The sequence below is a fragment of the Haliotis rufescens genome, unplaced genomic scaffold (assembly GCF_023055435.1).
Source record: "Haliotis rufescens isolate VD_foot unplaced genomic scaffold, xgHalRufe1.0.p SCAF_2, whole genome shotgun sequence".
NCBI classification, from domain to species: domain Eukaryota; kingdom Metazoa; phylum Mollusca; class Gastropoda; order Lepetellida; family Haliotidae; genus Haliotis; species Haliotis rufescens.
Genome location: NW_025963890.1, coordinates 79,631,714 through 79,657,141, shown reverse-complemented (window position 1 = coordinate 79,657,141; position 25,428 = coordinate 79,631,714). Strand labels below are relative to the sequence as shown.

At 50.0% G+C, this 25,428-nt stretch overlaps 1 protein-coding gene across 4 annotated transcripts in view; it reads left to right on the top strand.

Annotated features, from left to right (window-relative positions):
- LOC124127095 (AP-4 complex subunit epsilon-1-like) overlaps window positions 1-25,428 on the top strand; it is a 125,220-nt gene that overhangs the window by 21,442 nt on the left and 78,350 nt on the right. For all 4 annotated transcript variants that reach the window (XM_048400682.1, XM_048400683.1, XM_048400681.1 and 1 more), the window contains exons 5-6: window positions 12,646-12,767; window positions 12,974-13,133. In XM_048400682.1, coding sequence (XP_048256639.1) covers window positions 12,646-12,767; window positions 12,974-13,133 — 282 coding nt within the window. The remainder of the gene's footprint in view (window positions 1-12,645; window positions 12,768-12,973; window positions 13,134-25,428) is intronic.

Genomic DNA, 25,428 nt, shown 5'->3' with positions numbered 1-25,428 from the left:
TTTTCCATTTCAGCTTCCTGAGGTGGAATGATGAACACATCTCTATCCAATAACTTGCCTTGTAGAAATGCAGACTTAATGTCAGTGGTTTTTACAGTCCACTTGTGATAAGCTGCCAAAGCTAAAAACGCTTTCAATGCACTCTTTCCTATTGTTGGAGAATCTCTCTCTATTTCCACATCTTCCTCAAAACCTCTGGCTACAAGTCTGGCCTTGACTTGTTGTCCTTTCTGACATATTACCCATCTGGTTGAAATTCTATTCTGCCCACAGTCCTGAACTTCTTCATATGTATGAAACTCTTTCAACTTGTTCAGTTCTTCTAGTTTTGCTTTAACACAGTTTTCTTCACTATGTCTTGACTTTGGAATAGAAACAATATTCACTTCCTCTGGGGTCACACGCTTCCAGCTATCAACACGTTCCAGATTTACACTCTTGCTACTTTACTACTTGCACATTAAACCAGTTCCTATTTTGACCTGAAACTTTCCCTGCTCTACTTATTACTGTGGCAATCACCCAATCATCTGAGCTTGTCTCCCTGAACATTATCTGATCATTTTTACATAGACTGATAGTATCAACACTTTCACCATCTGTGTTGGCAGTCTGACAATCTGAAGAAACAGTCACATGATTGTCACACTCAAGCATTTCAAAAGGTAGATTTTTCAAATTGTCATTTTCAAATTCTTGTCCTCGAAGATAAGCCGCTTCACACTTTTGTTCACCAATTTCATGTCCTGCCTTAATCAGTCTATTTGGGGAGACTCTTACAAATACACCACCATGACGCACAAAGATAACCTTACCGTCCTGGAAAACCACCTTGCCTGGACCTAACCATTTCTCACTGCCTTCTCGTTTGTAATAAACTTGTTCTCCATTATTGTAGATTTCCTCTGATGCTCTAATTTTGGATCACAAAGCTCTACGTATCCACTCACTTGCCTCAGACTCCACGAAAGCCTTGCGGGCAAGATGCAAAGCATTCAAATGCTGTGCAAATGCCTCACTTCTGGTCACACCATCCAGGGCAGGAACACCATCAGTCATGATATTCGGCAAGTTTGGATTTTTTCCAAACACAAGCAGATAACTACTATACCTATGCCACATTTGTAGTGCATTTCTGGCCATATTTGCCCAACACAAGAGAACATTCAGTGGCGTTTTAGGACACTGTTCTTCCATTTTTGTGAGCATCATGTCGACAACAGAATGTATCCTCTCACACAGACCATTCTGGAATAGACTCTCGGCAGCAGTGGTGTGAACCTTGACATTAAGTATACTGGCTACCTCTCTCATCTCGTCAGCACTGAATTCACCCCCATTATCTGTTAATATAGCTTGCATGACACCAAAACCTGCACCGATCCAATGAGTCATAATTTTGTCAATTACTTCACTAGGGGTTTTCCTTTGAATAAACACAGAAATGGTAAGTCTTGACCACATGTCAACCAAATGAAGAATCCACCTACTTCCCCACTTCTTCCAATCCATTGCAACTGTTTCATTGAACTGTGATGCCATTGGCAGGGCTACAGCAGGTCTGGCAGGTGTTCTCGTATAAGCTTTGCACATCTGACAATTTCCGTAAATTGTGCTGATTGTGTCCTGGAATTCATTTCGCCACACTCCTGCATCTTTCATAAGAGCAACAAGTTTCCTCTCCGGTGGGTGGGCGAACTGTCTATGTAACTTGAGAATTACCTTGTAACGCTCATCATCTTCCATCTTGTGTAACAATACAGCATTAACTTCTTCAACAGGCATTTTTTCATACTTGTCTATGGGAATGCAGTAATGTCCTTATGATGTGTAATTTAAACTAACTTTTTCACCAAGGATTTTTGCTGAGTCATGTTCCAAGTCTAATTTGACACATGCTTCCTTCATTATTTTCCCAACTGTGAGGACAGTGTGCAATTAAATGCCTGAAAGACCCACAGGCCAAACATGTCAAAGTTTTCCCATTGGTGCCAACTCACTGGATTCATGTTACGCTCTGGCTGTCTCAATCCTCTCCAGCCTTGTCTTCTGCCCCGAAAGCCACGTGCTCTGCCATACATGTAACTTCGACCCCGACTTCTGACAGAACTTGTATACTGATTGGCAAAAGCTTCCTCATTGTCATGATTAATGATGTTTGAGGATTCAACTTTAATTGACTGCATACCATTTCCTCCATCACAAGACTGTTGTCCAAGAAATTTCTTCAAAGATAATTTAGCCTGTTGATATAATGTGGCTTTGTTTGTGTAGTCCATACCTGTCATCACTAACATTTTTTCTTCTTTGGTTATTTTAGCACGTTTGAGGAGCTTGAATGCTAAGATTTCCTGTGGCAGACTCATGCTTTTCTTTAATATCTTATTATATTTTTGATCAAATTTGGAGATATATTCATTGATAGATTGCCCCACTTCCCTAGAAAAATCTTCAAAAACTTCAAATTTTTCAAGACTATCAACAAGATCATCTTTTCCAAGCTGAGAGTCAAAAAAATCTATCCGAGTTTCAAAACCATTTTCATTCTTCAAATCTTCAAGAGGAATGTTATCAAATACTTTCTCTCGTATACCACATTCATTTTCTGGGAGTGATAAAGCTAATACTATTCCTTGTTTCATTTTCTTAACTTCAGTAATTTCACGCCCAGCAAGTAGCTCCTGTCTGTATCTCTCATAACTTTTCCCTTTGCAGAATTCGGGGGGATTCAGTTTCGTTGCCATTCTATCTTCTATTCAACGCCGAACGCACTCGTAAACAAAATGTCAACACTCCAAAATTGTCCAGTTTTCGATCTCTCAAACACACTTTTATCTCGCCGCATCAATCACAAAAATTACTTGTTTGTTGAAATACACTCACAAATGTTTCTATCATTCACAGTTGTGATAAACCAGAGGTCTGGAATTTAAGATAATATGTGACATTTGTGAACAACTTGCGAACAGTGATAAATTTTCCGTTCTATCATGAAGTGAGAAGAAGTGATACTTACGTCTGGGAATTATCAATCCTTTCAGAAACCACGCTCTGCTACCATTGTTAAAGCCAGTCCAATAACCAAAACCAACCGCTTTAGACACTTGCTTCTTTTATTCTTCATCAGCTTTACACCATTCACACAAATACAACCTGTCACGCCGGCCGGCACATGCTCACTCACTTTCTCACAACACGAGATTTTCCCAGCAGCCCCACTTCCGACATGCGCAGTGGGACTAGCTTAGCAGACGATATATCAACATAACGTTCACCCCAACATCTGTAGACAGGTGCGCACCCATCAGCACGTGTGAGTAGGAAACGGGACCTGTCAGTAAACAGTACATTTCTCCACCTTGCACGTGCCCATCTAACCCTCTTGGAACCAAAGCAGACAGTCCGCCAGATGACGTGGGGTCAATACATGACGTCGAACAGGTCTTCATGCAAAAAGTCCAGCCTCCCTCAGTCTGTTGCGTACCGTTTGATCTGATATTCTGCATACCCCAGGGATCTGTGTGGTTGTAGATGTGGCTGTGGTAGTGCGGTCTCGGAGGTGTCGCAGCCGGGTATATCGATCTTGTGCTTGGGTTGTCACCCTTGGTCTTCCTGACCTTGGTCTTTCGTCAACTCTGTTGGAGTTGTTGTATGGGATCCACAGTGCGGAGATTGTCTGTCTGGATATGCCAAAGTGCCTGGCCACTTCTTGCTGAGTTGCTCCAGCTTGGTATCTCCCAATGGCGCTGTTCCGTTGAGCTGCATTCAGTCTTGGCATTCTGTCACTGCCTCTACTGCCGTTATAAGGACTGTATGAACAGCCGTTGATGTGGATTTTTAAACCCATTCAGCAGGGGGGCCTGCATGCCTAAATGCAGGATCCTGGGCTGCACGTTTTTTACAGGCGGTTGCGTTTGGATGAAGCTGTAAAGTTCATCCCCAAACGCTACGTTTATGTGATTTGCATGTGTTTTCGCAAATTATAGACACATCATCTTTCTGTTTGACTTATTTGGTTCTCATTTAATGTAATTATTTTAGATATTTGGCAAAAAGGGTTTTTTCATCTATGTCAAGTTTCTTTTTTTGAAGAGTATATTTTGTAGAACAAACATAGCTTACGTTTCCTCCTTCGTTCAATTAACGTTTCCAATCCTGTTTCATAATTTTACAGATGTTTGTGCGAGGTATACTTTGTCAGCCCAGTAACTATTCTGGCAGCTTCTAGTTGGAGATTTCTAACTGAGTTGATAATTCTACCCCCACCCCACACTTCCCACACATGTTCGAAATGGGGTCTTATGAAAATTGTTTATACTTTATTTAATGTATTTCCATTCAATATGGATTTTAATTTTCTCATTGAATTACGATTGTTTATGTAACTAGACAGCCATTCAAGTAAATTCCCTTTTACACCATACATAATTCTTGTGAATACCCTACCTCTATTACATCATAGCCATAAATTCCTGTTTTTGCTGAGAACCACACTACAAATTTTTTATAAATTTTCAACAGACGTCCTCTTCACTGCCAACATATCTAATAGTTGTGAGGGAAACCCTATCCCTATCCAGGGGTGCCACTGCGCATACGCAAGGGGGGAATCACCTCACTTCTTTCCTGTGTGTCCAGATGACAACAAGGAAATTTTGTTGTTGCATACATCTGTACACGTGATTGCTGTTCCACACTTACAAGCCACACTAGATCATCACTAAAGACAGGCAGTGAGTTGTTCTACAAGCAGAGAACAAGGGGGTATAAGATGTCAGAAGTCTCTAGTAAGTAATTAGTTAGAAAAAGTGTTGTGGGATGAGGACTTCCTGTCTGTTCAGCTTGTGGGCAACATCAAATCACTGGTGACCCTCATCCTACGTGCATATCGTGCCAAAAAGCACTTGCACACAATATCATGGTCATCTTCCCGAGGCAAGAGAGTTAACTGACTTAAAAAAAAAGTCCACCCTTGCCGAACTAGGCTGGAATTCCTGGGCTCGATCGTAGCACCACCAGTGGCTATTACCAGTTATGTCCCTTCTAAACCTCTCCTATGGACCAATCAGATTCCACCTCTCGTATCACTTGCATTTGCTTCACACAAAATGGTGGCGCCCAGTCAAGACAACCTGATCGATATTCAAGTTCTATATCACGATAAAACGGGTCTTACATTGCGAAATGCATCAAATCACGTTAACACCTTGATTAAAAACATGAAAAGATTTGGAAAATATCTGCTGAAAACGAGTTGGAGGTGTACATGCTTTGCAAATCCTGCAATCGACAGAAATCTGCACGACAGTTTACGAACCGGATTTCGATTTCTGTGCGCGATTTTAATTGGACTATGCAAAGACTCGTTAGTCCAGCCAAAATGTAACTCTATTATACCAGCCTAGTTCAGCAAGGGTGGAAACTGGACTTGTATAGTCAGTTTACTCTCTTGCCTCGGGAAGATGTATCATGGTGCAGTTATTGCAAACTTTCTTGAGCATGGCTCAATGACCCTGACTATAAAAAGAATAGGAGAGCGTCAGCAAAGTGGTTCAGTCCATTGTGAAATCTATCAAAGAGAATCACGTGGGTGACAAGCGAGTGTCGCGTGGAGATGCCGTCTCTCCTTCTGAGGAGGGATCTCTTCACTCATCCTACCTTCCCAATATAGTTAAGGAACTGATGTACCTTTCGGGTTTTAACGTAACCAGTCACGTACATCCGGAAGCTCAATGACCCTGATTATAAAAAGAACACTAGAGCGTCAGCAAAATATTCATCTGCTTCATGTAAGAAAGTGATTAAGTCCGTTGTGACTCCTAAGGATAATCATGTGGGTAACAAGCAAGTGTCGCGCGAGTACGCAGTCTTGCCTTCTGAGGAGAAGAGATCTCGTTGCTCATTCCACTCTCCCAATAGTTAAGGAACTGATGTACCTTTCAGGTTTTAATGTAACCTGTCGCGTACATCCGGAAGCAGCTGGTAAGATGGATAATCTAGGCTTGGAAGAAGCAACCAATCTCCACTCTTTGCCACGCACCCCCTTTAACTTAAATGAGTTCAAGGAAAAAATAACCAATTAAATGTCTGTAATGATTGACAAACATATGCAATCAATGTCTCAATATCTAAAAGAATCCGTCACAAAACCCCGGCATGGCAAAACAGGGCTTGGTCACGAGATTCAAAAGAGATCTAAGGCTGAATATGACAGGGCATCCTCATACAGCAGACACGCACAGTCACGCTGAATCAGATTATTATGAGGACAGTCGGAGAGTCATAAAAAGAGATCGAGAATCTCATAGATTCCCTCCCTACCAGGCGAACCATAGGGTAGATCATGAATCACAGGCATCGCATCACAAACAGAAATACCCACCAGTCACCTTCTAGCCACTATGATAGACGAACTGACAAAGCTCGTGCAAATCAGGATAGAATTCCTAAGCGTGCGCCATCTCATACTGTCACACAGTCCAGTTATACAGGCAGAGAAAGCGAGGGGGATTTTTTGTCACAATCATGCAGTTACAGAACATGCGATTCCCGCCCTGCTAGCCATAGATCAGACAACCGGGATTACTCTACCCCCAGCCATATGTCCCACCCCCAGGGCAGCCTGAGCAGGGGGTGCGGCGCTATCGCTAACACTGGTTCTTCATGCAATGGGGACTCTACTACAGAGGATAATTATAAACCCAATAATTATTCCATTAAAGATATCATTGCAGAACTTTATAATCTGATGCCGGCCTTAATACCAGATAACAAGGACAAAACGGCTGCCAAACCCTTGTTAGAATGTGCTGGGTATGAAGAACCTGTCAGCAAGACTGAAGAATTCCATACCATACCCTATCCGTCGTATATTGATGACGTCATCAAGAAAATTGAACCATCATTGAACGCTTCCCAGGCGCATAATACCAGACTTGGTATGCCTGCTATTAATAAAAGTGCTTACAGGATACACGATGCCCCCTTCGCACAGAAGCCTAGTATTGATGAAGATTTCACCAGAATGCACGCTGACATGGCCAAAATCAGGGACTTGGACTACATCAATAAACAGATGATTAATATCAGTATAACTGGATTGCAGCTGGAGTTCACCACGTCATACCCCCGAACAATCAGAGCGAAGGTCTTCCCTTAGACACCCCCACGGAGATGACACTACAGCAGAACGGGTATTTTTACAGCTCACTGGACCATATGCTGAAGATGCAGGAAGATCTTCAATCAGCACAAGTTTGGATGTCAGCACAGTTCCTGCTTATGCAAAGAAATCATCTACTACAGCAAGTTCATCATATGATCCCAGAGCCATTAAGAAGATCCATGCTATCACAGCCTATTACAGCATCACAGATATTCAACGGCAGACTGAAGTCAGTGAAGGAAGCCATTGCATCATCAACTAGTCAGAAGTTTCAAGAATCCACGGTCTCATTGGCATCCAAGATACAGAGATGGTCTGCAGATCTTCAGCATCAACAACAGAATCCTAGATCTCGTCATGTGAACCCTGGTCGGGATTCTTTTCGAGCCTCAACATGGAAGGACAGATCATTTCACCCCAAATATAGGAACTCCAAAGATGATCATCCCACTTCACAGTGAGGAAGAGGTAGAGGCAGAGGCAGTCTCCGAGGGGGATACCGACGGAAATGACTCAACCAGAGAGCCTACCTGCCCAGTGGACAACGATTTAGAACTACAGAAGATCAACGATACAACCACATTGAATCCAGTCGAACTAGCCGGTCTCACAGACATCGACCCAAGACTACCCAAGTTCAGGGACCAGGAGGTCGCCTTATGCAGTACAATGCAGACAAATGAGAAGCCCTCACAGACAACTCATAGCTGCTCGAAATATTCCAGATGGAACCTATCAAGAAGTTGAAGAATGCCAGTCAACAGCTAGAGATACCAGTTCAGGGTACTTCCATTCGGCATCCATCACCTCATGATATCTAGCGCACTCGACCAGCCCATCAAATCATTACGCTGGTGGATGTCTTGCCTAGGCCTGCTCACCTCCATCCAAGATCTGACCTACAGAGGCCGACTGCACCAGGGGAGCACAGAGGCCGACTGCACCAGGGGAGCACAAAGGAGCATTAAAGCGTTCCCTCGTCACGCCCAAGAACCGGGTTCGTCCCCCGGCATGGGTACAATGTGTGAAGCCCTTTTTCTGGTGTCCCCCACAATGATATTGTTGGAATATTACTAAAAGATGTGTAAAACCAAACTCACTCACTCATCAACAAACTACCAGTCTACGTCAGCCCTGCATGTACCAGACACACTAGCTCTCCAGGTCGACACTCTTTCTATTGACTGGGAGAGAATGTTCGCTTACTCATTTCCCCCATAGATTCTTCTAGACAGAGTACTGAAGAAAATAGAAGAGACAGACTCCGTCATAATTCTCATAGCCCCGGCATGGCCAAACAGGGCTTGGTTTCCAAGGTTACTACCCCTCCTAATGGAAGAACCTCTGAAACTCCCGGTACGTCACGATTTACTGAGACAACCGAAAACGGACATATTTTACGGCCGCCTCGACAATCTCCACCTTCACGCCTTGAAGTTATCTCGAATAAGCCGGTTACTCTTAATCAGCTGCACGAAGAGTGGCAAGCTCATGGAGACCAGCATCGTCTGCCCTATACAAAAACAGATGGGACAAGTTTGTCGAGCGGAGAATGAGAAATCATCTAAACGTGGAGATAACGATACCTTTAGTGGCTGAATTCTTGCTCTATCTCAGAAACGACAAGAAATTACGATATGGCACTATAGAAGGCTATAGATCCGCCCTGGCATCAGTATTACAACACAATGGCCTATCTATAGGTACCCACCCAGTACTGAATCAACTCATGAAGTCCTTTGCACTAGAAGACATTAAAATACCACATATATTTCCAAAATGGGATCTATCTATAGTATTGTCAGCATTGATGAAACCACCTTATGAACCTATGAGTAGTGCAACATTACTATTAGTTTCCAGGAAGACCGCATTTCTCCTAGCCATGGCTACGGCGGCTCGTGTATCAGAATTGCACGCTATTGACATTTCCACTGTAACTCATACCCAAGAATGGAAATCAGTATCGTTCAGATCACTTCCAGAATTTATTGCCAAAAACCAGTCGTCAACCTTCGGCCCACTCGGACACAGGCAATACACAATACCAGTGTGGGCTATCCGGAAAAGTGTGGACTATCCGAACAGATTACTTTGTCCCATAAGAGCCTTGAGATACTTCATAATTGCAACTCAACCCCACCGAAAGCAGAGAAGACGCCTTTTTATCTATTGCAAACCCTCGTCAGAAAAGGACATAACCAAGGGTACTGTAGCGGGTCGGCTCAGGTCGGTTATCGCAGATAGCTATAAACTGGCACAAGTCTCCACACCAACTTGGGGAAGCTGCAGACCTCACTAGATCAGAGCCCTTGCAACAAGTCTAGCCACATGGAATACAGTCTCCATTGAACAAGTCGTAGCTAGCTGCCAGTGGAAGACCCATAACACGTTCTCAAACTTTTACTTACGAGACATACAGACCGATCTGGATGGACTATACACACTGGGAACCTTGGTGGCAGCCCAGGTGATAGTCTCCAAGTAACCTTGTTCCCCCCTCTTCTTGAGAAAGGGGGAAAGAGGCGGGGTGGGGGTGTTTGAGGATTTCAGAATACCTCATGAACTCAGGGTAAGTTGACCTTTGTACTTAGTTTGCTATTGGATAGTACGAGGGCCATTCAATATATAACCAGCCTAAGCTATTTATCAGATCTTAACGGTTGCATGCTTGTCACGTGCTGTGCACCAATGTATGTCACGTGCATAGACAAAGTTTCACTGAGGAAATTGTATTTGAAGTTACACACGTGATCTATAAAGATGGCAAGGGTAGATTCTGCCAAATTTTCGTGAAAGGTTCAATACAGGGCTGGTAATAGGTACCTCTACTTAAAAGGTAAACCGGGAAAGGAGATACATGATGAATTGTCAGATGTTTATGGTGACAGTGCACCTTCGTATGCACAGGTCAAATTCTGGGTTGCAGAATTTAAGAGGGGTCAGGTGAACCTGGAAGATGAGCCACGCCCTGGCAGGCCTGTAGAGGTGACCAATGACCAAACCAGTGAAGCTGTGAGACAACTGGTTGTCAAAGACAGGCGAATGAAGGTGTCAGAAATGGCCAAGGCCTTGGACATTTCAGAGGGAACTGTCCATACCATTTTGCATGATCCGTGTATGAGGAAGCTGTCTGCCCGATGGGTCCCGAAATGTCTGAGTGATGATCAGAAGGCTGTATGTGCGTCAATGTGTCAGGCACTTTTGACGCAATGCAGTTGGGATGCAGACAACTTTATGGAGAGAATTGTTACTGGTGATGAAACCTGGGTACACCACTATGACCCAGAAACCAAAGAACAGAGTAAGCAGTGGACTGGCTTTGCTTCACCCCATTCCAAAAAGTTTAAGACTCAACCATCGGCTGGCAAAGTCATTGCAACCATCTTTTGGGATACCAAAGGGGTCTTGCTCATTGACTACTTGCCACGTGGCCAGACTATTACTGGAGAGTACTACTCCGATCTCCTGGACCGTTTGCGGACTGCTATTCTTGCCAAACGTCGTGGAACGATCACAAAAGGTGTGCTGCTCCAACATAATAATGCCAGAGTGCATACCTGTCGACTTGCGGTTGTTGAAGTGAAGTAGAATGGGTTCAAAGTATTGCCTCATCCACCTTACTCACCAGACCTGGCACCAAGCGACTACTTTCTCTTCCCAAACTTGAAGAAAGAACTGCGTGGACGTCATTTCCGGTCCGATGATGAACTCACGACAGCAGTGGAGGGGTGGTTACACAAGCAACCCCATGCTTTCTATCACAACGGGCTTTTAGCTCTCACACATCGCTGGACAAAGTGCATAGACCTCAATGGTGGTTATGTGGAAAAAGAAGAAGTGAGGAGCAGTAGCAAATAGGTTAGGCTGGTTATATATTGAATGGCCCTCGTAGACAAGTCAAGTGGCAACACTGAAATGAGAGATCGAAGAATTAAGTGATATACGCTTTCTACATGATAATCAAGGATGTATGATGTACTACCACCGGAAGTGACGTCATGGGAGACCTCACGCCGGACTAACGTCAAAATACTTTAAATATCACTATCCAAAAGGGCATAACGGAAAACCACGTCATAAAGTGATAAGAGATCATGGAAGACATATTCCACAAACGTGGGCATTGAATGACAACTGGAAGTGACGTCACAGATGACATCATCACCGGAAGTGACGTCATAATATGTCTAAGTATCACATTGGTGGCTATATACATGGATATTATACCCATAATATGACGCTTTTTTTTTCTCTATGTCTAGCCTTGTAAGTAGACTATAGACATATTCCATTTGGTCCCTTTTGGCATACAATCCTTGGGTTACCACTTCACAAAGCCAAATATCTAAGGGATGCTAGATACCAGATCCCACCGGTCCATCTGGTGTATGCTGGCTATGATGTAATAGACGTAGGGTATTCACAAGAATTATCTAACAATAGTTATCATTGTGTATAATTCTAAGAATACCACTTCTTTTACATCAGGAATTAATCCCTCCCACCTTCCCAAATATCTGCATCTAGTTGATGAGGATAATGGGTTGAAAGAAGTGAGGTGATTGCCACCTTGCGCATGCGCAGTGGCGCCCCTGGCGAGGGATAGGGTTTACCTCACAACTCTTAGATATGTTGGCAGTGAAGGGGATGTCTGTTGAATTTTTTTTTAAATTTGTAGTGTGGGTCTCAGCATAAACAGGAATTTATGGCTATGATGTAATAGAGGTAGTATTCTTAGAAGTATACACAATGATAACTATTGTTAGATTTCTAAGTTGTACATAAGCCCTCTATGCCAGACACGATTAAATGCTTTTGACACATCGCAAAAAAACATGCAATATTTTTCTCTATTATCTGAAGATATACAAATTTCATTATACAATTCAATTCATTGATGGACAGTGGAATGGCCTTTTTGAAAGCTTTTTATACATGTATAACAATTTCTTTAATAGGTTATGACTTATTCTGTCTGTATCAGATGCCTTATTTATTTCAAGACATTTAAAAACGTCAGATATTTCATTTTCTGAGACAGTTAATTTGTCAAAAATACTCTTAGTGCGTTGCTTGAAATATGGTAATTCATCCGTTCTTCAGTTAGGGTAGATATGGATTGGAAATATTCATTTAATCTGTCTGATTTTTCTAAATCTGAAAATATAGTGGAACAGTCATCCGTATCTTGTTTCCTTAACGGGATATTGCTCAAAGATGTTCCAGAGTTTTTGACAACATATCTTAAAAATTTCCGATATGATTGTTTATTTACTATACATGTATATAGTTCCGAAAGAAATTCATCGATGTTAGAATATAACTTTTCTGTCCCATAACTTTTCATGTTGTTGACTTTATTGCATTGTTTTTTTGTATGCTATAATATCTGTCCATCTAGTTGTCAACAGTAATGTGGATTAACTATCGTTCACTTGTGATCCTTTTCATTTTTTCTTCAATGCATTGTGTTGAAGGACATGAGGAGCAGCAGCTTGTTGGACAACTGCATGAGTATCACAGCAGCCAGTCAACTCCTCCACGCAGAGACCATCCCCATGTTCCTGCCTCTCGTGATGGAGAAGCTGAAACATCAGCGGTATGTACGTGACACTCACAGTTGACCTATGGGGCACAAATTTAAAGCAACATAGTGTCTGGTGTGCTGTGCTTGACCAGTAGTGTTTCACAGCTTCTGTCTACAGAGACCATACACATGTTTAAATCAATGAGACAGTATGACTAATACCATTAGCCTCTTTAGCTTCTTTCATTAGAGGAGTTGCCATGGTCACTGTGTTTCAGGGAGCTGGTGAGGGTGAAGGCAGCCCAGTGTCTGCATCAGTTCTATCTGAAGGCTCCCAACATGCTGGTCCATGTCCACGCAGACTTCCAGAGGGCGCTGTGTGACAAGGACCCGGGGGTCATCCGGGGGGTGGTCCACATCTACATCCAGCTGGCTCAGGTTAGTGAGGACAACTCTCCCACTGGCCCAGGTTAGTGAGGTCAACTCTCCCACTGGCCCAGGTTAGTGAGGTCACCTCTCACACTGGCCCAGGTTAGTGAGGACAACTCTCCCACTGGCCCAGGTTATTGAGGTCAACTCTCCCACTGGCCCATGTTAGTGAGGTCAACTCTCCCACTGGCCCAGGTTAGTGAGGTCAACTCTCCCACTGGCCCAGGTTAGTGAGGACAACTCTCCCACTGGCCCAGGTTAGTGAGGGCAACTCTCCCACTGGCCCAGGTTAGTGAGGGCAACTCTCCCACTGGCCCTGGTTAGTGAGGGCAACTCTCCCACTGGCACAGGTTAGTGAGGGCAACTCTCCCACTGGCCCAGGTTAGTGAGGACAACTCTCCTTAATGACCCAGGTTAGTGAGGTCAACTCTCCCACTGGCCCTGGTTAGTGAGGACAACTCTCCTTAATGACCCAGGTTAGTGAGGTCAACTCTCCTTAATGACCCAGGTTAGTGAGGTCAACTCTCCCACTGACCCAGGTTAGTGAGGGCAACTCTCCCACTGGCCCAGGTTAGTGAGGGCAACTCTCCCACTGGCCCAGGCTAGTGAGGGCAACTCTCCCATTGAACCAGGTTAGTGAGGGCAACTCTCCTTAATGTCCCAGGTTAGTGAGGGCAACTCTCCCACTGGCCAAGGGTAGTGAGGGAAACTCTCCCACTGGCCCAGGCTAGTGAGGGCAACTCTCCCACTGGCCCAGGCTAGTGAGGACAACTCTCCCACTGGCCCAGGTTAGTGAGGGCAACTCTCCCACTGGCCCAGGTTAGTGAGGGCAACTCTCCCACTGGCCCTGGTTAGTGAGGGCAACTCTCCCACTGGCCCAGGCTAGTGAGGACAACTCTCCCATTGACCAAGGTCAGTGAGGGCAACTCTCCCACTGACTCAGGTTAGTGAGGGCAACTCTCCCACTTGCCCAGGTTAGTGAGGGCAACTCTCCCACTGGCCCAGGTTAGTGAGGACAACTCTCCCACTGGCCCAGGATAATGAGAACAACTATCCTTAACGACCCTGGTTAGTGAGGGCAACTCTCCCACTGGCCCTGGCTAGTGAGGACAACTCTCACACTGGCCCAGGTTAGTGAGGACAACTCTCCTTAATGTCCCAGGTTAGTGAGGGCAACTCTCCCACTGGCCCAGGCTAGTGAGGACAACTCTCCTTAATGTCCCAGGTTAGTGAGGACAACTCTCCTTAATGACACAGGCTAGTGAGGGCAACTCTCCCACTGGCCCAGGCTAGTGAGGACAACTCTCCCATTGACCCAGGTTAGTGAGGGCAACTCTCCCACTGACTCAGGTTAGTGAGGGCAACTCTCCCTCTGACTCAGGTTAGTGAGGGCAACTCTCCCACTGGCCCAGGCTAGTGAGGACAACTCTCCCATTGACCCAGGTTCGTGAGGGCAACTCTCCCACTTGCCCAGGCTAGTGAGGACAACTCTCCTTAATGTCCCAGGTTAGTGAGGGCAACTCTCCCATTGAACCAGGTTAGTGAGGGCAACTCTCCCACTGGCCAAGGGTAGTGAGGGAAACTCTCCCACTGGCCCAGGCTAGTGAGGGCAACTCTCCCACTGGCACAGGCTAGTGAGGACAACTCTCCCACTGGCCCAGGTTAGTGAGGACAACTCTCCCACTGGCCCAGGTTAGTGAGGGCAACTCTCCCACTGGCCCTGGTTAGTGAGGGCAACTCTCCCACTGGCCCAGGCTAGTGAGGACAACTCTCCCATTCACCCAGGTCAGTGAGGGAAACTCTCCCACTGACTCAGGTTAGTGAGGGCAACTCTCCCACTTGCCCAGGTTAGTGAGGGCAACTCTCCCACTGGCCCAGGTTAGTGAGGGCAACTCTCCCACTGGCCAAGGTTCGTGAGGGCAACTCTCCCACTGGCCCAGGTTAATGAGGACAACTCTCCTTAACGACCCTGGTTAGTGAGGGCAACTCTCCCACTGGCCCTGGCTAGTGAGGACAACTCTCCCACTGGCCCAGGTTAGTGAGGACAACTCTCCTTAATGTCCCAGGTTAGTGAGGGCAACTCTCCCACTGGCCCAGGCTAGTGAGGACAACTCTCCTTAATGTCCCAGGTTAGTGAGGACAACTCTCCTTAATGACACAGGCTAGTGAGGGCAACTCTCCCACTGGCCCAGGCTAGTGAGGACAACTCTCCCATTGACCCAGGTTAGTGAGGGCAACTCTCCCACTGACTCAGGTTAGTGAGGGCAACTCTCCCACTGACTCAGGTTAGTGAGGGCAACTCTCCCACTGGCCCAGGCTAGTGAGGACAACTCTCCCATTGACCCAGGTTAGTGAGGGCAACTCTCCCACTTGCCCAGGCTAGTGAGGACAACTCTCCCACTGGCACAGGTTAGTGAGGGCAACTCTCCCACTGGCCCAGGTTAGTGAGGACAACTCTCCTTAATGACCCAGGTTAGTGAGGTCAACTCTCCTTAATGACCAAGGTTAATGAGGTCAACTCTCCCACTGACCCAGGTTAGTGAGGGCAACTCTCCCACTGGCCCTGGTTAGTGAGGGCAACTCTCCCACTGGCCCAGGCTAGTGAGGGCAACTCTCCCATTGACCCAGGTTAGTGAGGGCAACTCTCCCACTGGCCCAGGCTAGTGAGGGCAACTCTCCTTAATGTCCCAGGTTAGTGAGGGCAACTCTCCCACTGGCCAAGGGTAGTGAGGGAAACTCTCCCACTGGCCCAGGTTAGTGAGGACAACTCTCCCATTGACCCAGGTTAGTGAGGGCAACTCTCCTTAATGTCCCAGGTTAGTGAGGGCAACTCTCCCACTGGCCCAGGGTAGTGAGGGAAACTCTCCCACTGGCCCAGGCTAGTGAGGGCAACTCTCCCACTGGCCCAGGTTAGTGAGGACAACTCTCCCACTGGCCCAGGTTAGTGAGGGCAACTCTCCCACTGGCACAGGCTAGTGAGGACAACTCTCCCATTGACCCAGGTCAGTGAGGGCAACTCTCCTACTGACTCAGGTTAGTGAGGGCAACTCTCCCACTGGCCCAGGTTAGTGAGGGCAACTCTCCCACTGGCCCAGGTAAGTGAGGGCAACTCTCCCACTGGCCAAGGTTAGTGAGGGCAACTCTCCCACTGGCCCAGGTTAATGAGGACAACTCTCCTTAACGACCCAGGTTAGTGAGGGCAACTCTCCCACTGGCACAGGCTAGTGAGGACAACTCTCCCACTGGCCCAGGTTAGTGAGGACAACTCTCCCACTGGCCCAGGTTAGTGAGGGCAACTCTCCCACTGGCCCTGGTTAGTGAGGGCAACTCTCCCACTGGCCCAGGCTAGTGAGGACAACTCTCCCATTCACCCAGGTCAGTGAGGGCAACTCTCCCACTGACTCAGGTTAGTGAGGGCAACTCTCCCACTTGCCCAGGTTAGTGAGGGCAACTCTCCCACTGGCCCAGGTTAGTGAGGGCAACTCTCCCACTGGCCAAGGTTAGTGAGGGCAACTCTCCCACTGGCCCAGGTTAATGAGGACAACTCTCCTTAACGACCCTGGTTAGTGAGGGCAACTCTCCCACTGGCCCTGGCTAGTGAGGACAACTCTCCCACTGGCCCAGGTTAGTGAGGACAACTCTCCTTAATGTCCCAGGTTAGTGAGGGCAACTCTCCCACTGGCCCAGGCTAGTGAGGACAACTCTCCTTAATGTCCCAGGTTAGTGAGGACAACTCTCCTTAATGACACAGGCTAGTGAGGGCAACTCTCCCACTGGCCCAGGCTAGTGAGGACAACTCTCCCATTGACCCAGGTTAGTGAGGGCAACTCTCCCACTGACTCAGGTTAGTGAGGGCAACTCTCCCACTGACTCAGGTTAGTGAGGGCAACTCTCCCACTGGCCCAGGCTAGTGAGGACAACTCTCCCATTGACCCAGGTTAGTGAGGGCAACTCTCCCACTTGCCCAGGCTAGTGAGGACAACTCTCCCACTGGCACAGGTTAGTGAGGGCAACTCTCCCACTGGCCCAGGTTAGTGAGGACAACTCTCCTTAATGACCCAGGTTAGTGAGGTCAACTCTCCTTAATGACCAAGGTTAATGAGGTCAACTCTCCCACTGACCCAGGTTAGTGAGGGCAACTCTCCCACTGGCCCTGGTTAGTGAGGGCAACTCTCCCACTGGCCCAGGCTAGTGAGGGCAACTCTCCCATTGACCCAGGTTAGTGAGGGCAACTCTCCAACTGGCCAAGGGTAGTGAGGGCAACTCTCCCACTGGCCCAGGGTAGTGAGGGAAACTCTCCCACTGGCCCAGGCTAGTGAGGGCAACTCTCCCATTGACCCAGGTTAGTGAGGGCAACTCTCCCACTGGCCCAGGCTAGTGAGGGCAACTCTCCTTAATGTCCCAGGGTAGTGAGGGCAACTCTCCCACTGGCCAAGGGTAGTGAGGGAAACTCTCCCACTGGCCCAGGTTAGTGAGGACAACTCTCCCATTGACCCAGGTTAGTGAGGGCAACTCTCCCATTGACCCAGGTTAGTGAGGGCAACTCTCCTTAATGTCCCAGGTTAGTGAGGGCAACTCTCCCACTGGCCCAGGGTAGTGAGGGAAACTCTCCCACTGGCCCAGGCTAGTGAGGGCAACTCTCCCACTGGCCCAGGTTAGTGAGGACAACTCTCCCACTGGCCCTGGTTAGTGAGGGCAACTCTCCCATTGGCACAGGCTAGTGAGGACAACTCTCCCATTGACCCAGGTCAGTGAGGGCAACTCTCCAACTGACTCAGGTTAGTGAGGGCAACTCTCCCACTGGCCCAGGTTAGTGAGGGCAACTCTCCCACTGGCCCAGGTTAGTGAGGGCAACTCTCCCACTGGCCAAGGTTAGTGAGGGCAACTCTCCCACTGGCCCAGGTTAATGAGGACAACTCTCCTTAACGACCCAGGTTAGTGAGGGCAACTCTCCCACTGGCACTGGCTAGTGAGGACAACTCTCCCACTGGCCCAGGTTAGTGAGGGCAACTCTCCCACTGGCCCAGGTTAGTGAGGGCAACTCTCCCACTGGCTCAGGCTAGTGAGGACAACTCTCCCACTGGCCCAGGTTAGTGAGGGCAACTCTCCCACTGGCCCAGGTAAGTGAGGGCAACTCTCCCACTGGCCCAGGTAAGTGAGGGCAACTCTCCCACTGACCCAGGTAAGTGAGGGCAACTCTCCCACTGGCCCAGGTTAGTGAGGACAACTCTCCTTAATTACCCAGGTTAGTGAGGACAACTCTCCCACTGGCCCATGCTAGTGAGGGCAACTCTCCCATTGACCCAGGTCAGTGAGGGCAACTCTCCCACTGACTCAGGTTAGTGAGGGCAACTCTCCCACTGGCCCAGGTTAGTGAGGGCAACTCTCCCACTGGCCCAGGTTAGTGAGGGCAACTCTCCCACTGGCCAAGGTTAGTGAGGGCAACTCTCCCACTGGCCCAGGTTAATGAGGACAACTCTCCTTAACGACCCAGGTTAGTGAGGGCAACTCTCCCACTGGCACTGGCTAGTGAGGACAACTCTCCCACTGGCCCAGGTTAGTGAGGGCAACTCTCCCACTGGCCCAGGTTAGTGAGGGCAACTCTCCCACTGGCTCAGGCTAGTGAGGACAACTCTCCCACTGGCCCAGGTTAGTGAGGGCAACTCTCCCACTGGCCCAGGTAAGTGAGGGCAACTCTCCCATTGACCCAGGTTAGTGAGGGCAACTCTCCTTAATGTCCCAGGTTAGTGAGGGCAACTCTCCCACTGGCCAAGGGTAGTGAGGGAAACTCTCCCACTGGCCCAGGCTAGTGAGGGCAACTCTCCCACTGGCCCAGGCTAGTGAGGACAACTCTCCAACTGGCCAAGGGTAGTGAGGGCAACTCTCCCACTGGCCCAGGGTAGTGAGGGAAACTCTCCCACTGGCCCAGGCTAGTGAGGGCAACTCTCCCACTGGCCCAGGTTAGTGAGGACAACTCTCCCACTGGCCCTGGTTAGTGAGGGCAACTCTCCCACTGGCACAGGCTAGTGAGGACAACTCTCCCATTGACCCAGGTCAGTGAGGGCAACTCTCCTACTGACTCAGGTTAGTGAGGGCAACTCTCCCACTGGCCCAGGTTAGTGAGGGCAACTCTCCCACTGGCCCAGGTTAGTGAGGGCAACTCTCCCACTGGCCAAGGTTAGTGAGGGCAACTCTCCCACTGGCCCAGGTTAATGAGGACAACTCTCCTTAACGACCCAGGTTAGTGAGGGCAACTCTCCCACTGGCACAGGCTAGTGAGGACAACTCTCCCACTGGCCCAGGTTAGTGAGGACAACTCTCCCACTGGCCCAGGTTAGTGAGGGCAACTCTCCCACTGGCCCTGGTTAGTGAGGGCAACTCTCCCACTGGCCCAGGCTAGTGAGGACAACTCTCCCATTCACCCAGGTCAGTGAGGGCAACTCTCCCACTGACTCAGGTTAGTGAGGGCAACTCTCCCACTTGCCCAGGTTAGTGAGGGCAACTCTCCCACTGGCCCAGGTTAGTGAGGGCAACTCTCCCACTGGCCAAGGTTAGTGAGGGCAACTCTCCCACTGGCCCAGGTTAATGAGGACAACTCTCCTTAACGACCCTGGTTAGTGAGGGCAACTCTCCCACTGGCCCTGGCTAGTGAGGACAACTCTCCCACTGGCCCAGGTTAGTGAGGACAACTCTCCTTAATGTCCCAGGTTAGTGAGGGCAACTCTCCCACTGGCCCAGGCTAGTGAGGACAACTCTCCTTAATGTCCCAGGTTAGTGAGGACAACTCTCCTTAATGACACAGGCTAGTGAGGGCAACTCTCCCACTGGCCCAGGCTAGTGAGGACAACTCTCCCATTGACCCAGGTTAGTGAGGGCAACTCTCCCACTGACTCAGGTTAGTGAGGGCAACTGTCCCACTGACTCAGGTTAGTGAGGGCAACTCTCCCACTGGCCCAGGCTAGTGAGGACAACTCTCCCATTGACCCAGGTTAGTGAGGGCAACTCTCCCACTTGCCCAGGCTAGTGAGGACAACTCTCCCACTGGCACAGGTTAGTGAGGGCAACTCTCCCACTGGCCCAGGTTAGTGAGGACAACTCTCCTTAATGACCCAGGTTAGTGAGGTCAACTCTCCTTAATGACCAAGGTTAATGAGGTCAACTCTCCCACTGACCCAGGTTAGTGAGGGCAACTCTCCCACTGGCCCTGGTTAGTGAGGGCAACTCTCCCACTGGCCCAGGCTAGTGAGGGCAACTCTCCCATTGACCCAGGTTAGTGAGGGCAACTCTCCCACTGGCCCAGGCTAGTGAGGGCAACTCTCCTTAATGTCCCAGGTTAGTGAGGGCAACTCTCCCACTGGCCAAGGGTAGTGAGGGAAACTCTCCCACTGGCCCAGGTTAGTGAGGACAACTCTCCCATTGACCCAGGTTAGTGAGGGCAACTCTCCCATTGACCCAGGTTAGTGAGGGCAACTCTCCTTAATGTCCCAGGTTAGTGAGGGCAACTCTCCCACTGGCCCAGGGTAGTGAGGGAAACTCTCCCACTGGCCCAGGCTAGTGAGGGCAACTCTCCCACTGGCCCAGGTTAGTGAGGACAACTCTCCCACTGGCCCTGGTTAGTGAGGGCAACTCTCCCACTGGCACAGGCTAGTGAGGACAACTCTCCCATTGACCCAGGTCAGTGAGGGCAACTCTCCAACTGACTCAGGTTAGTGAGGGCAACTCTCCCACTGGCCCAGGTTAGTGAGGGCAACTCTCCCACTGGCCCAGGTTAGTGAGGGCAACTCTCCCACTGGCCAAGGTTAGTGAGGGCAACTCTCCCACTGGCCCAGGTTAATGAGGACAACTCTCCTTAACGACCCAGGTTAGTGAGGGCAACTCTCCCACTGGCACTGGCTAGTGAGGACAACTCTCCCACTGGCCCAGGTTAGTGAGGGCAACTCTCCCACTGGCCCAGGTTAGTGAGGGCAACTCTCCCACTGGCCCAGGTAAGTGAGGGCAACTCTCCCACTGGCCCAGGTAAGTGAGGGCAACTCTCCCACTGACCCAGGTAAGTGAGGGCAACTCTCCCACTGGCCCAGGTTAGTGAGGACAACTCTCCTTAATTACCCAGGTTAGTGAGGACAACTCTCCCACTGGCCCATGCTAGTGAGGGCAACTCTCCCATTGACCCAGGTCAGTGAGGGCAACTCTCCCACTGACTCAGGTTAGTGAGGGCAACTCTCCCACTGGCCCAGGTTAGTGAGGGCAACTCTCCCACTGGCCCAGGTTAGTGAGGGCAACTCTCCCACTGGCCAAGGTTAGTGAGGGCAACTCTCCCACTGGCCCAGGTTAATGAGGACAACTCTCCTTAACGACCCAGGTTAGTGAGGGCAACTCTCCCACTGGCACTGGCTAGTGAGGACAACTCTCCCACTGGCCCAGGTTAGTGAGGGCAACTCTCCCACTGGCCCAGGTTAGTGAGGGCAACTCTCCCACTGGCTCAGGCTAGTGAGGACAACTCTCCCACTGGCCCAGGTTAGTGAGGGCAACTCTCCCACTGGCTCAGGCTAGTGAGGACAACTCTCCCACTGGCCCAGGTTAGTGAGGGCAACTCTCCCACTGGCCCAGGTAAGTGAGGGCAACTCTCCCACTGGCCCAGGTAAGTGAGGGCAACTCTCCCACTGACCCAGGTAAGTGAGGGCAACTCTCCCACTGGCCCAGGTTAGTGAGGACAACTCTCCTTAATTACCCAGGTTAGTGAGGACAACTCTCCCACTGGCCCAGGCTAGTGAGGGCAACTCTCCCACTGGCCCAGGCTAGTGAGGGCAACTCTCCCACTGGCCCAGGCTAGTGAGGGCAACTCTCCCACTGGCCCAGGCTAGTGAGGGCAACTCTCCCACTGGCCCAGGCTAGTGAGGGCAACTCTCCCACTGACCCAGGTTAGTGAGGGCAACTCTCCCACTGACCCAGGTTAGTGAGGGCAACTCTCCCACTGGCCCTGGTTAGTGAGGGCAACTCTCCCACTGGCCCTGGTTAGTGAGGACAACTCTCCTTAATGACCCAGGTTAGTGAGGTCAACTCTCCTTAATGACCCAGGTTAATGAGGTCAACTCTCCCACTGACCCAGGTTAGTGAGGGCAACTCTCCCACTGGCCCTGGTTAGTGAGGGCAACTCTCCCACTGGCCCAGGTTAGTGAGGGCAACTCTCCCACTGGCCCAGGTTAGTGAGGGCAACTCTCCCACTGACCCAGGTTAGTGAGGTCAACTCTCCTTAATGACCCAGGTTAATGAGGTCAACTCTCCCACTGACCCAGGTTAGTGAGGGCAACTCTCCCACTGGCCCTGGTTAGTGAGGGCAACTCTCCCACTGGCCAAAGGCTAGTGAGGGCAACTCTCCCATTGACCCAGGTTACTGAGGGCAACTCTCCCACTGGGCTAGGCTAGTGAGGGCAACTCTCCTTAATGTCCCAGGTTAGTGAGGGCAACTCTCCCACTGGCCAAGGGTAGTGAGGGAAACTCTCCCACTGGCCCAGGTTAGTGAGGACAACTCTCCCATTGACCCAGGTTAGTGAGGGCAACTCTCCTTAATGTCCCAGGTTAGTGAGGGCAACTCTCCCACTGGCCAAGGGTAGTGAGGGAAACTCTCCCACTGGCCCAGGCTAGTGAGGGCAACTTTCCCATTGACCCAGGTCAGTGAGGGCAACTCTCCCACTGACTCAGGTTAGTGAGGGCAACTCTCCCACTGGCCCAGGTTAGTGAGGGCAACTCTCCCACTGGCACAGGCTTGTTAGGACAACTCTCCCATTGACCCAGGTCAGTGAGGGCAACTCTCCCACTGACTAAGGTTAGTGAGGGCAACTCTCCCACTGGCCCAGGTTAGTGAGGGCAACTCTCCCACTGGCCCAGGCTAGTGAGGGCAACTCTCCCATTGACCCAGGTTACTGAGGGCAACTCTCCCACTGGCCCAGGCTAGTGAGGGCAACTCTCCTTAATGTCCCAGGTTAGTGAGGGCAACTCTCCCACTGGCCAAGGGTAGTGAGGGAAACTCTCCCACTGGCCCAGGTTAGTGAGGACAACTTTCCCATTGACCCAGGTCAGTGAGGGCAACTCTCCCACTGACTCAGGTTAGTGAGGGCAACTCTCCCACTGGCCCAGGTTAGTGAGGGCAACTCTCCCACTGGCACAGGCTTGTTAGGACAACTCTCCCATTGACCCAGGTCAGTGAGGGCAACTCTCCCACTGACTAAGGTTAGTGAGGGCAACTCTCCCACTGGCCCAGGTTAGTGAGGGCAACTCTCCCACTGGCCCAGGCTAGTGAGGGCAACTCTCCCATTGACCCAGGTTACTGAGGGCAACTCTCCCACTGGCCCAGGCTAGTGAGGGCAACTCTCCTTAATGTCCCAGGTTAGTGAGGGCAACTCTCCCACTGGCCAAGGGTAGTGAGGGAAACTCTCCCACTGGCCCAGGCTAGTGAGGGCAACTCTCCTTAATGTCCCAGGTTAGTGAGGGCAACTCTCCCACTGGCCAAGGGTAGTGAGGGAAACTCTCCCACTGGCCCAGGCTAGTGAGGGCAACTCTCCCACTGGCCCAGGCTAGTGAGGACAACTCTCCCACTGGCCCAGGTTAGTGAGGGCAACTCTCCCACTGGCCCAGGTTAGTGAGGGCAACTCTCCCACTGGCCCTGGTTAGTGAGGGCAACTCTCCCACTGGCACAGGCTAGTGAGGACAACTCTCCCATTGACCCAGGTCAGTGAGGGCAACTCTCCCACTGACTCAGGTAAGTGAGGGCAACTCTCCCACTGGCCCAGGTTAGTGAGGGCAACTCTCCCATTGACCCAGGCTAGTGAGGGCAACTCTCCAACTGGCTCGGGTTAGTGAGGACAACTCTCCCACTGGCCCAGGTTAGTGAGGGCAACTCTCCCACTGGCCCAGGTTAGTGAGGGCAACTCTCCCACTTGCTCAGGCTAGTGAGGAGAACTCTCCCACTGGCCCAGGTTAGTGAGGGCAACTCTCCCACTGGCCCAGGTAAGTGAGGGCAACTCTCCCACTGGCCCAGGTAAGTGATGGCAACTCTCCCACTGGCCCAGGCTAGTGAGGGCAACTCTCCCATTGACCCAGGTTACTGAGGGCAACTCTCCCACTGGCCCAGGCTAGTGAGGGCAACTCTCCTTAATGTCCCAGGTTAGTGAGGGCAACTCTCCCACTGGCCAAGGGTAGTGAGGGAAACTCTCCCACTGGCCCAGGCTAGTGAGGGCAACTCTCCTTAATGTCCCAGGTTAGTGAGGGCAACTCTCCCACTGGCCAAGGGTAGTGAGGGAAACTCTCCCACTGGCCCAGGCTAGTGAGGGCAACTCTCCCACTGGCCCAGGCTAGTGAGGACAACTCTCCCACTGGCCCAGGTTAGTGAGGGCAACTCTCCCACTGGCCCAGGTTAGTGAGGGCAACTCTCCCACTGGCCCTGGTTAGTGAGGGCAACTCTCCCACTGGCACAGGCTAGTGAGGACAACTCTCCCATTGACCCAGGTCAGTGAGGGCAACTCTCCCACTGACTCAGGTAAGTGAGGGCAACTCTCCCACTGGCCCAGGTTAGTGAGGGCAACTCTCCCATTGACCCAGGCTAGTGAGGGCAACTCTCCAACTGGCTCAGGTTAGTGAGGACAACTCTCCCACTGGCCCAGGTTAGTGAGGGCAACTCTCCCACTGGCCCAGGTTAGTGAGGGCAACTCTCCCACTGGCCCAGGTTAGTGAGGGCAACTCTCCCACTGGCCCAGGTTAGTGAGGGCAACTCTCCCACTGGCCCTGGTTAGTGAGGGCAACTCTCCCACTGGCACAGGCTAGTGAGGACAACTCTCCCATTGACCCAGGTCAGTGAGGGCAACTCTCCCACTGACTCAGGTAAGTGAGGGCAACTCTCCCACTGGCCCAGGTTAGTGAGGGCAACTCTCCCATTGACCCAGGCTAGTGAGGGCAACTCTCCAACTGGCTCAGGTTAGTGAGGACAACTCTCCCACTGGCCCAGGTTAGTGAGGGCAACTCTCCCACTGGCCCAGGTTAGTGAGGGCAACTCTCCCACTTGCTCAGGCTAGTGAGGAGAACTCTCCCACTGGCCCAGGTTAGTGAGGGCAACTCTCCCACTGGCCCAGGTAAGTGAGGGCAACTCTCCCACTGGCCCAGGTAAGTGATGGCAACTCTCCCACTGACCCAGGTAAGTGAGGGCAACTCTCCCACTGGCCCAGGTTAGTGAGGACAACTCTCCTTAATTACCCAGGTTAGTGAGGACAACTCTCCTTCTGGCCCAGGTTAGTAAGGGGAACTCTCCCACTGG